Raw genomic sequence first — 13,106 nt, 5'->3', positions numbered from 1 at the left:
GGTGATATAAGCACACCCAGTGCTTTTTTTTTTCAATTTAACAACATAATTCTAAACATAGGTTTCTATCAGGGTACACTCAAGTCGACAGCTGGGCGCCGCGGACCGCTGCAGACTTGAAGCGCCGTTGTGTGTACCCTGATAGAAACCTATGTTTAGAATTCAAAAATGTGTGGTGCGACGATTCGGGTCACTTCATGTTTCTGCCGCGCCACAGAGAGTGTCTGGTGTGCCGTGTCGTGGCTTCGAGCGGCGCATCCAGTGCCTCAGTCAAAGTTAATTCAGTGTGCGTGGTTATTGGTTTCTGTGTACAAGCTCGGCACTTGAAACTAGCACACAGTTGGCTGTAAAACTGTACAAAGACACATGATTTTGTACTCTCTGCTTGGTCTGTGTCCGAATGCGGATCCTCTCACTTCTGCTCCTCTCAGTCTGCATACACAGAACAGGTGAGCTCATGGCCCCGCCCCCTTGTTACGTTGGGCGGGAAGCCGAAACTAATTTACATGTGAAGCAACACACCCCTAAATCAGCGAACTGTGGACACGCCCCCAACATGACATTTTTTAACAAATTATAATAAAAAAATCTAAATTGTGTTTTAAACTGAACCTAAACTGGCACATTCAGAAAACCATAATATTATCATTTAATCATAAAAAAAGAGGTAAACTATGTGCCCTTTAAGTAGACCTGTCACAATACTTATCGCACAACACATGGACATGACCTCAATAATTTTTTGGGGGATGCAAAATATATAGCCCATACATAAAAACCAATTCTAGCAACATTTTAGCTAACATCTCTATCTCTATTCAATTCAATTCACCTTTATTTGTATAGCGCATATACAATGTAGATTGTGTCAAAGCAGCTTCACATAAAAGGTCACAGTAAATAGGAACAGTGTAGTTCAGTTTGTAGTGTTTAAGTTCAGTTCAGTTGAGCTCAGTTCAGTGTGGTTTAATAATCACTACTGAGAGTCCAAATATTGAAGGGCAAATCCAACGATGCGCAGCTCTACAGATCCCGAACCATGCAGGCCAGTGGCGACAGCGGAGAGGGAAAAAAAACTTCACTAATGGCGGAAGTGAAGAAAAAAACCTTGAGAGAAACCAGGCTCAGTTGGGCACGATCATTTTAATTTCTCCGCTAGCCAAACGTCTTGTGCAGAGCTGCAGTCTCAGTGGCGGAGGCTGGAAGCTGGCCTCAGCGAAGACTCGTCTGTCTCTGGAGCGTCACAGGAATCGAAGATTGGAGATGTCAATGTCAGTATGGTAAAAAAAAAACACTATAGTATTTACAGGGTTTTATACGATCATGAAAAACCTGGAAAATCATGGAATTTTGACATGACGTTTTCCAGGCCTGGAATTTTTTTTTTGTAAAAACCCACAAAGTTTTGGAAAAGGCATGGAAAACAAATATCTGTATTCTTGAATATAGGTTACAGTATTTCCTGTAGGATTTTTTCCTAGTTGTGGCGGCAAGTCTTTTGCACAGATCTACCAACTACCTATTGCGTTGTTTCAATGACAAATGTGTGCAGTATTACAAGTTGAGATCGCATTTATGTAATACGAGCATGCGACTCTCTTTGCTTGAACGCCGATTTCCTCTGTTCGTGTGCAAAACTTCTTGCACACCCTCAAATATACGCTGCAAGTGCAGATTTTCTTGTGCGCTCTCAAATAAATGCTGCTCAAGTGCGATTTAGCGCATTTATGTGATATCTCCAACATTTATTAGATTGGCTAGGAATATTTATAAATGTCTCCAATAGACCTACAGAGTGGCATTAATGTGTCCTGAAGTAAAGTGAAATGGCTATAAACTCCAGCAAGATGAAGGGCCCTATCATACACCCGGTGCAATAAAGCGCAAGATGTGTTTCTACGACGTCTTGCTATTTTCAGACCAGCGCAATGTTACTTTTCCCGTTTTCCAGCACGTTGTTTAAATGGCAAATCCATTTGCGCCACTTTGTGGACTCATGGGTGTTTCAGTCTAGATAAGAGGTGTATGAAGGCGCATGGTTGGCGCATTGCTATTTTGAGGAACTAAAATAGACTGTGCAAAAAAACAGCTGAGAGCAAGTCTAAAGTCCAGCACAGAGCGTGTTAAGCCCCGGTCAGATCACATGATTTTTATTGTCGGTTACAAAAGTCACTATGCCAGATTATGCAATTTCTTTTTGATAAAATCTTGACTTGTCGTGGGTAACAAATGTGCCAGACTACACGTTCCTTCACTATCAGTCATCCCATGACGTCTACAACGAGTGTTATTTTCCAAAGCAGTCACGAACAATAACGTGTTGCTATAACAATATTTCTTATCTCAATTTCAATTTTTTTTTATCTTATTTCAATCTCAAACACTGATGCTAGCTGATTACTAATAACCTTTGCGGTGAAGTGCTTCAAAATAAGCCCGCTTTATGCTTCAGCGCTAAAACACGAGTTGCCTTGAGATTGTGTTGGTTTGTTAAATAAAATAATAATCTAGCCTAAATAAAGTTAATGTTAAATATTCACAGTTTTAGAGAAGCCTATATTAAACTGTTTTCACTATTAATAACACATTTGAGTAAGCAGGACAGGCTTTTACAATGTGTTACGACATTCAAGTTTGGCTCTAGGGTCTAAAAGAGGTAACATTTAAGGTGATTAAGTTTTGTGATTAAGTTGGTAGCAAAATATTAAAACGACTACCAAAATACTGCAAAAATAAGTGAATTTATTTACAAAAGTGAAAAGTAGTCAAACGGCAAAAAAATATTATTTACAAGATCTCAAAAGAAAATAAATCATTCAATGTATATTATGGATGGGGGAAACGAGAATTAAGTGGCGCCAAATAAATCAAAGCAATATAACAAAATCCCCAAATCTAGCTAATATTTACCCTCTAAACTATCTAATAGAAAGTAAACAAACAAAATTTCTTCCGCGTTTTTACGCTGTAACTAAAACTACTCTTCTAACCAAAAATACAGAGAAAACTTACAGCGGGTGGCGCTCACTTCTAAACAGGTGTGTTTAGACAGTGAAGTTATCTACGTGATGCGAGGTGTATGTCACGTGACTTCTAAACTATTCGAATAGTATTAAGATGGTGGTAAAGAAAAAATACTTGCTTAATTAAACAAATTAATTTGTGATTGACCGGCGCAACAGGTGGTTTTGTCACTAACAGTGAAAACAGTTTAATATAGGCTTCTCTGAAACTGTGAACATTTCACTTTAATTTGATTTAGGCTAGATTATTATTTTATTTAACAAATCAGTTTGTGTTTTGGCACTGAAGCATATAGCGGACTGGTTTTGAAGCACTTCACCTCAGATATTATTCTTGTTTATCTTGTAGATAACTGACCAACAAAAAATATATAAAAATTTGCCTATTTATTAATTTTATATAATATAATTATATTAATTATAAATTATAATAAATAAAATTATTAAAATACAATGATGTGCTTTCATTTTATTGGTCTTACTCGCGGCAATGAATAAATGTAGCCTTTGACAGCAAGCATCAGTGTTTTTTGAGATTGAAATAAGAAAGGGATGATTGGGTGGGGTGGTGCTGGATATGTGTGTATCTTTTAAATAAAATCCTGCAGGCGCCCCTGGATGAGAGAACTCAGAAACTCATTGTGAGAATGGAGATGTCTGCATATTTGAGCCAGTCTGTCAGATAAAATTGCTTAAAACACTTTATAGAATATTTTATAGAAAGTAGTTAATGTTTGCATAGCCAATGACTAGTCATATCCACCCATATCCCACCAAAAAGTAAATATGCAGCCTATTTTTTGATTGCCTGACCAGCGCATTAACAGCAGCACCCACTGAGATAACTTATAAATTATGTGCTCCTATTGGGCAGTGTCACACATGAGATGGAACTCGTCCTAAAGAATGAGAAAAAAATGAAACATGCCAGACTTTCTGCGACGGTGTCATGAGGCGTCCCAGGCATGGTATCGATTGTTGTGACTATGCCACATTACATGAGAAGAAACGATGGAATCTTGTGTCACGTCGCCTATTTGTCATTTACGAATCTCTACGACACCCTAAGTCAAGAATATCATGCCATAATCGTGTGATCTGTCCAGGGCTTTAGTTGTGCGCCTCGCTTACACATTGCTAAATACACATAGGATGTACAGCAATACGCAAATATCTTTACAAATAAAGAAGAATTAAAGGATTAAAATATTTTTAAAATTATTACTTTCTACATCTAATAACCGCTGCCTTCGTCTCGGAAGCTTTTTTTTATTTATTCATGACAATTTGCTTTGGTATAATGTTACTAATATTAGTAGTATTATTTATTATATGCATATTTATATTTGTTTTATTGAAAACAAGCTTAGATTTGCCTTACCTGTCAGGTTTTGGACCATATGAGGCATAGGACATGTGTTTGGATATAACTCGGTTGATTGACCACACTTCGTTGTTATTGTTCATTTATTCGTTTTCATTAGAAATAGTTTTGAAACAAATCTTTGCGCTTAACAAATGAAAATAATTATGTAGGCTAATGGATGTCTGTGCATACAACACGTTTTCTTATCCACGAAAGATTGTGAAAGTAAAGAATGAGGAGGTTCATTCTCTCATTCTCGCACTGCAGATGCTCTGTTTAACTGTTTTCTCGCTAGTGAAGTGTTCAGTTTTTCCACTTACAAAGTCCGCCATGTAAATGGCAAATACACCATGGCACGATACAAGTGAATCTTAAAGGGAACTGGAGATGAGACTCTGATTAGTTTATACTTAAAACACACCCATAACTCATTAAAAGAATAAGCTCAACCCTGTTAGACAATGCGCTGCGGCGCAGGGCGTATTTTTCCATCCTTAAAATAGCAACAGTGAATTTGAACACGCCCTTAATGATTTTGCACCCTGCGCTTTGCAGACTTTGCACCTAGACCGTTAAAATAGAGCCCAAAGTCTTAGTTTGTTGTATGCAGAACCATAAACATTTGTCTTTAAAGTATAATTATGGAAACCGTGTTCATCCTAACTGAAAGCTATACGTAATGTTTGCTGGCCTCATGCATCATGCACCTGTCAGACAGCCAGCATGTCACCTTAAATGGTTAAACAAACGCACAGCACTACTACAGTTACAGAAAAGTTCACGCTGTTATATTTCACTTACCTTTTAATACGTTTAGGTGCGAAAAAAAACAAAACAAACAAAAAAAAAAAAACGATTGAATGTTTTGAACAAAAAGCTGTAATGTAGCCGTGGCGGGATGAATTTTGGTGTGGCGACCCGCCATGGAAGAATGAATGTAGTGGAAACTTTGGGTTAGTTGTCTTGACTTCTATACCAACAGGAAACATTGAAACAATTTTTGACCACTACTTTTAGCCTAATTTGTTTAGAAAAATGCTATTTTTGTTGAAATTATATTAAAACCCTAAAAGACATTAAAAATGAAAAAGCTATAAGGATGTATGCGTTTTTTGGAATAATTTTCTTTATGCAAATTTCTTGTAATTTTTATATATCCCCTATAATAATTTTTTTTTTATTCTCTATTGATTAGTTCCTTTTATGTTAAAAAATAGTACTGTAGGGAACTGTATTCCTCCGTTTTTGTTTGCTATTATTCTTGTTATAACAAAAAAAAAAAAATTAAATAAAAGAAATGATGCATGGAAAGTATAAATGTAAATCTCAGTATCGTAACCGTCACTTTTGATAATACTTTTTTTTTTACTTTATAAAATCTGAAACATTGCATTTATAACTGTTTCCGCTCAATATGAAAATGCACAACAGTTATTAACAATTGGATTATTTACCATGAGTACCAAATTAATATATTAGAGCATATAATCTCTGTAGGATCGTAACGGGTGCCAACTCATCAAAGGAATAAATACATTTCAGAATATATTAAAATAGGAAAAAAAAAACCTTTTAATTTGTAAAATTTCACAGTTTCTTGTTGTACTGTATTTCTGGATTAAATAAAATCAGCCATAGTGAGCATACTCCTTAAAAATCATTACACAAAAATGAAGAGTTTGTGGCTTTTTAGATTGAATTCAGAAAGAGACCTGAAAAAGCATACTCAAGTAATAATATTATGTGACCCAAAAAATGTTGTGCAAGTACAGTAAAAGTATCTTTTAATACTACTCGAAGTATAAATTGTGCCTTTAAAATACTCCTTTTAAAAATAACTCAATGTTCTGAAATAAAAGTGAAAGCACACACTTAAACTTCTTAGTAAAGTACAATTGCTGATGGAAAAAAGTACTTAATTAGGTGAATTTGATTATTTGTAATATTTTACTTTACACCACTGATTAAAATTAGTGCTCTAATTCCCGAGTGTTTTTCTAATCTCATCATGCACAGATTGTTTGGTTACTGCAGCTGTTAATGTTGTTTTCTGTGTTTGAGAAAGGATTCTCCGTTTGTACTGGATGTTAATCTTGGAGCCGTAAGCAGACTGGAGTCTATCGCGGTTCAGAGTCACGGGGACAACACTCAAGGACTTGAGATAGTCTGCAAGGCAAAGAACAACTTTTCCATTCTTCAATGGCCTCATTATGCTGGCATGAGAAAGCAACATACTTGTATACTACATAAACTTAATATTCTTCAACTACTGAGACTAATTTCTATATGCATCTCTTCCTAGGCCGTTCATACTACAACCACCAAACTTACTCCAAACCTCCAAACTGGTCTGATTTGGGTTGCTATATCTTTTCCAATTGATCCCACTTACGGTTTTCCGAAAACTTGGAAAAGTCCCACTGACTTAACATTGGACCAAACTTTGTGACCTCATAACTTGGCGCCAGACTGTCGTACAGACTTAAGTTTGGTCTTATTTAACCCAGACTACCAATCTGCTGATCACTGATGACCTTTCAATTTACTAACCACATCCTAGCAACCACTTTTGGCACCTTAGCAACTGTCCCTTAGACTTCCATTGTAAAAAAACTGCCATTGACTTTACATTGGACATACTAACAACATGTTAATCCATACTAAATTCATGCTAGTTTATACTAGATGCTAACTTTATTAATCTAGTTTATACTAGATTATAACATGCTAGCAACATGCTAATTCATACTAGACCCATGCTAACAACATGCTAGTTTATACTAAAAACGTGCTAGCAACATGCTAATTCATACTAGAACCATGCTAACAGCATGCTAATTTATGCTAGAAACTTGCTAATGCATACTAGAACCATGCTAATTTATGTTAACAACCGCCTTGCAACTACTCAGAACACCTCAGCAACAGCCTAGCAACACCTTAGCAAATGCCTTGCAACAACTCCGAACACCCTAGCAACCACCAAGCTACACCTTAGTAACGACATATAACACCTTAGTTACTGCCTTACAACACCATAGCAACCACATAGCAACATCTTAGCAACCACTCAGAACACCCTAGCAATGCCTTAGCAACCGCCTAGGAACCATTTAGAACACCTTAGCAAGACCTAGAACACCTTACCACCCGCTTAGCAACACCTTAGTAACCACCTAGCAACAACTCAGAACATCCTAGCAACCACCTAGCAACACCTTAGCAATGACCTAGAACACCTTAGCAACCACCTAGCAACATCTTAGCAACCACATAGCAACGCCTTAGCAACCGCCTAGCAATCACTCAGAAAACTCTAGCAACCACCTAGCAACACTTTAGCAGTCACCTAGCAACCCCTAGCAACCACTCAGAACACCCTAGCAACCACCTAGCAACACCTTAGCAATAACCTAGAACACCATAGCAACCACCTAGCAACACCTTAGCAATGACCTAGAACACCTTAGCAACCACTCAGAACACCTTAGCAACCACCTAGTAACATCTTAGTAACCACCTAGAACACCCTAGCAAGCCTTAGCAACCACCCAGAACACCCTTGCATCTGCCTAGCAACACCTTGGCAACCACCTAGATCACCCTAGCAATGCCTTAACAACCACTCAGAACAACCAAACAACTGAGTAGCAACCCCTTAGCAACCATCTAGAACAACCTAGCAACAACCTAGCTACTACCTAGCAACACCTTAGCAACCACCTAAGCAACCGCCTAGCAACGCCTTAGCAACAACTCAGAACCCCCTATCAACCACCTAGCAAGAAACATGTCAATCCATACTAGAAACCTGCTAACATGTATATTTAGTTATCTGTCTTTACCACTACTTCAGTGATTTAAACTTTTAAAACTACTTCAAACGTTCAGACCAGGCTTTCTCAAGACATCATAAAGTTTGCTGATGAACTTTCTTTGCTAGTTTATTCTCCTGCACACACTTTTAAGTACTAACTTTTTTTTTCGTCCACAGGATTTGAGAACCCCGCGGTTTGCATACAAGAAGGAGGGACAAAACAATTTGGAGATGTTTAAAATATTGTCGAAGTATGCGTTTCCGCTTTCCCACAACTTGGTATGACATTTTGAAAATATCTGCAAGTAACAAACGTAACATGCCAATGTTTTATACACTAGCTGCAGGCTTTCAGTATGTTTAATAATACAGACTCCCTCTATTCCCTCAGCCTCTCTTTGCCTTTAAGTACAGAGAGACATTTCCAGAGGATGGATGGAAAATCTACGACCCAGTTGCTGAGTACAAGAGACAGGTAACAACTGTCATCGACAGTATTGGGGGTAACGTGTTACAAGTAACACGAATTACGAAATAATATTACTTTTTTAAAAGTTCAATTCAGTTCATCTTTATTTCTATAGCACTTTTACAATGTAGATTGTGTCAAAGCAGCTGATCATAGAATATTATAATAAATTGAAACTGTCAGTCCAGTTTTCAGAGTTTGTTTAATTCAGTTCAGTGTGGTTTAATTTTCCCTGCTGAGAGTCCAAACACTGAAGAGCAAATCCATCGATGCGCAGCTCCACAAGTCCCGAACCATGCAAGCCAGTGGCGACAGCGGCGAGGAACAAACTTCACCAATTGGCGAAAGTGAAGGAAAAAAAAAACCTTGAGAGAAACCAGGCTCAGTTGGACACGAGCATTTCTTCTCGGGCCAAACTTCTTGTGCAGAGCTAGGCACCGGAGGCTAGAACAAGCTGTACGTCCATCGTGGAGAAGCTGCAGGTGGGAGAAGTCACCGGCTGGTGTACAGGCTGGCCCTTCAGTATCAATGCGAAGTCTGTCACTGGGGTCTTACAGGAATCAGTCTCATGCTCTCCACTCCTCCATGACCACCATAGCAGCTGCTCAGGATACAGCCTGGTCCAGGATTATGGAAACCTCGGGAATAATAAAAAAACTAACATTAGTGTAGATGCCGTTTAAAATATAATGTCTCTTGGGAAGTGTTCCCGGCTCTGGTTGCCCTAAATAATGCAGACTAACAATCCTTTAGAGCAGGGGTCTCAAACACAAATTGGCGGGAGGCCATTTCAGCGAATAACAATTCATAGGAGGGCCGTTTTAACATTCAAGCACAAGCAAAAACGAGACGTAATTGATGCATCTAGGACAACAGACCTGATGTTTATATTTCAAGCATTACCTGTCACCAGTAATCGCGCAAATCAGCACGCTTTTTGCTTCACACAACTGCTGAAATACATCTGTGGCTGTTTAAATTGGCTTTTTGACAATTAAATAGTCATAATAAAGATAATAATAAATATTATTATTCTGTCCTAACCAATCGTTGCTTTACCAAACGTTTAACCGATAGCACAAGAACAGCAGAATCAGTTTGGGCAATTTTACTGACTTAACTGGCAATTGTTCTTAGTATCTTTCTTTTTTGTAAAAAACCACAAATGGGTATACATGACAGCACAATAATGATAGTGATTTAAAACATATATTTTGGGGGCCTGAATCTCCTATTTTTGACGTCAGTTGCAGGCCGGAGGAAGGAGGAGGGAAGGCCGGGAGTTTGAGACCCCTGCTTTAGAGGATTTGGATTTTAAAAGCATTTGTATTTTATGTGTATGTTAATGCAAAGAGATGTGTCTTTAATTTAGTTTTAAACTGAAAGAAGTAACTAGTAAAGGAAAACATTACTTTTAAAAATTAAGTAATAATATTTGAGTTACTTTTTAAATAATGTAATGCGAGTTTTTAGTTTAGTTAATTCGCTTTTTAAAAATAAAAAATTGCTGAATTAAAATGAACAAAGTCACATTGAATCCTGCACACAATGAGAGGATGCAGGAACAGACAGAAAGGAAGATGGTAGAGCCTTACTTTTGTGCAATGGAAGTATTCTCATTATTTTGAACACATGAATGAAAAGGAAAAGAGGGTTATCTGAATAGACAGTGATTTTATTCAATTCAATTCACCTTTATTTGTATAGCGCTTATACAATGTAGATTGTGTCAAAGCAGCTTCACATAAAAGGTCACAGTAAATAGGAACAGTGTAGTTCAGTTTGTAGTGTTCAAGTTCAGTTCAGTTTAGCTCAGTTCAGTGTGGTTTAATAATCACTACTGAGAGTCCAAACACTGAAGAGCAAATCCATCGATGCGCAGCTCTACAGATCCTGAACCATGCAAGCCAGTGGCGACAGCGGAGAGGGAAAAAAAACTTCACTAAAGGCGGAAGTGAAGAAAAAAAACCTTGAGAGAAACCAGGCTCAGTTGGGCACGACCATTTTAATTTCTCCGCTGGCCAAACGTCTTGTGCAGAGCTGCAGTCTCAGTGGCGGAGGCTGGAAGCTGGCCTCAGCGAAGACTCGTCTGTCTCTGGAGCGTCATAGGAAACAGTCTCATGTTCTCCACTCCTCCATGACCATCGCAGTAGTTGTTCAGGATTCGGCCAGGTCCAGGATATGGAAACCTTGGGATCATCTCGTCGTTGGTCTTGGATCGAATCAGTGACTCTGCATAGTCTGGGGGCCTCGGGAAGAGTATCCCCAGGTGGAAATGGAGAATAAAGAAAATAATTAGCGTAGCTGATGTTTACAGTGTATTTCAGCAAGATGCATAACCTGTGTGGAAGCCCCCTAAGTGGTGCACTAAGTGTATGCTTTACTGAACAGATAGGTCTTTAATCTAGTTTTGAATTGGGAGAGTGTGTCTGAGCCTCGGACGTTATCAGGAAGGCTATTCCAGAGTTTAGGAGCTATAAATGAGAAGGCTCGACCTCCTTTACTCGACTTTGCTATTCTAGGTACTACCAGAAGCCCTGAGTTTTGAGATCTTAAAGAGCGAGCTGGATTGTAGCGAGACAGAAGATTGGTTAGATAAACAGGAGCTAGATTATTTAAAGCTTTATATGTAAGAAGCAATATTTTAAATTCAATACGAAACTTAACAGGCAGCCAGTGTAAGGAGGATAAAATTGGGGTGATGTGATCAAATTTTCTAGACCTGGTTAGAACTCTGGCAGCTGCATTTTGTACTAATTGAAGTTTGTTAATAGAGGATGCTGGGCAGCCAGCAAACAGTGCATTACAGTAGTCCAGCCTAGAAGTCATAAAAGCATGGACTAGCTTTTCTGCATCTGAGATGGATAGCATACTTCGTAACTTAGCGATATTTCTCAGATGAAAGAAAGCAGTTTTTGTGACATGGGAAATATGATTTTTAAAAGTTAAATTGCTGTCTAATATGACACCCAGATCTTTTATAGTAGAGCTAACGCTAACTTTGTATCCCTCTAATTGTAGGTCGAGTTGTGAGATCTGCTGTGTACAGTATTTAGGCCCAATAAGTAATAATTCTGTTTTGTCTGAGTTTAAGAGAAGATAATTGTTGGTCATCCAGTCTTTAACATCTTTAATACACTCAGTTAGCTTGGACAGATTAGACGTCTCGTCAGGTTTAGTTGAAATATATAATTGAGTATCATCTGCATAGCAGTGAAAGCTGATCCCATGTCTTCTAATAATGTCTCCCAGGGGTAGCATGTATATTGTAAACAGTAAAGGGCCTAAAACTGATCCTTGAGGCACCCCGTATTTTACTGGGCTGATTTGTGAAGGCTGTCCATTTATATTTACAAACTGGTAACGGTCAGATAAGTATGACTTAAACCATTGTAGGGCATGTCCCTGGACACCTGTAGACTTTAAGCGATTAATAAGGATACCATGGTCAATGGTGTCAAATGCCGCACTAAGATCGAGTAGAACTAATAGCGAGATGCACCCTTGGTCAGCAGCTAAGAGTAAATCGTTGGTTATTTTCACTAATGCAGTTTCTGTACTGTGATGAGCTCTGAAACCTGACTGAAACACTTCAAAAACATTGTTGGTCTGCAGAAAGGAGCATAATTGAGCAGAAACAACTTTTTCTAGTATTTTAGATATAAATGGAAGGTTTGAAATAGGCCTATAATTAGCTAAGTTGCTGGGTTCCAGTTGTGGTTTCTTAATAATAGGTTTAATAACAGCTAACTTGTAAGGATTTGGAACATGGCCTAAAGATAAAGAAGAGTTGATAATGTTAAGAAGAGGTTCTCCTATAACAGGTAGCAACTCTTTCAGTAACTTTGTTGGAATTGGGTCCAATATACACGTAGCTGATTTAGAGCTATTTATAATTTTGTCTAGCTCTTCCTGTTCTATGATTTTAAAGCACTGTAGGTTATTTAGATTCAGAGACGTGTTTACTGGATCTGAAGTATAAGGCGGTGCAGAAAGTTTAATATCTCCTATTTTCTGTCTAAAGCCTTCTATTTTATCACTGAAAAAATTCATGAAGTCATCACTACTAATTTGCGGTGGAACGTTTTGTTCCAAAGATGACCGATTATTTGTTAATTTAGCGATGGTGTTAAATAAGAATCTAGGATTGTTTTGATTATTTTCTATCAGTTTGCGGAGGTGCTCAGCCCTGGCAGATTTTAAAGCCCTCCTATAGCTGGACATACTGTCTTTGTATGCAATTCGAAAGACTTCTAAATTAGTTTTTTTCCATTTACGTTCCAGGGCACGGGCTGCTGTTTTGAGAGCGCGGGTATGACTATTATACCATGGTGTAGTTTTATTCTCTCTAGCCTTTTTTAGTTTGATGGGTGCCACAGTATTTAGAGTGCTAGTAAAGATGGCATCCATACTGCTGGTTACTACATCAAG

The 13,106-nt window shown here is 38.0% G+C and overlaps 1 protein-coding gene across 5 annotated transcripts in view; it reads left to right on the top strand.

Annotated features, from left to right (window-relative positions):
* mtmr1b (myotubularin related protein 1b) overlaps positions 1 to 13,106 on the top strand; it is a 53,702-nt gene that overhangs the window by 13,344 nt on the left and 27,252 nt on the right. For all 5 annotated transcript variants that reach the window (XM_056446789.1, XM_056446790.1, XM_056446791.1 and 2 more), the window contains 3 exons: positions 6,455 to 6,562; positions 8,384 to 8,485; positions 8,598 to 8,681. In XM_056446789.1, coding sequence (XP_056302764.1) covers positions 6,455 to 6,562; positions 8,384 to 8,485; positions 8,598 to 8,681 — 294 coding nt within the window. The remainder of the gene's footprint in view (positions 1 to 6,454; positions 6,563 to 8,383; positions 8,486 to 8,597; positions 8,682 to 13,106) is intronic.

The sequence above is a fragment of the Danio aesculapii genome, chromosome 21, assembly GCF_903798145.1.
Source record: "Danio aesculapii chromosome 21, fDanAes4.1, whole genome shotgun sequence".
Classification (NCBI taxonomy): domain Eukaryota; kingdom Metazoa; phylum Chordata; class Actinopteri; order Cypriniformes; family Danionidae; genus Danio; species Danio aesculapii.
Note: the sequence above shows the minus strand (reverse complement) of the source record. Positions and strands in the feature narration are given on the sequence as shown.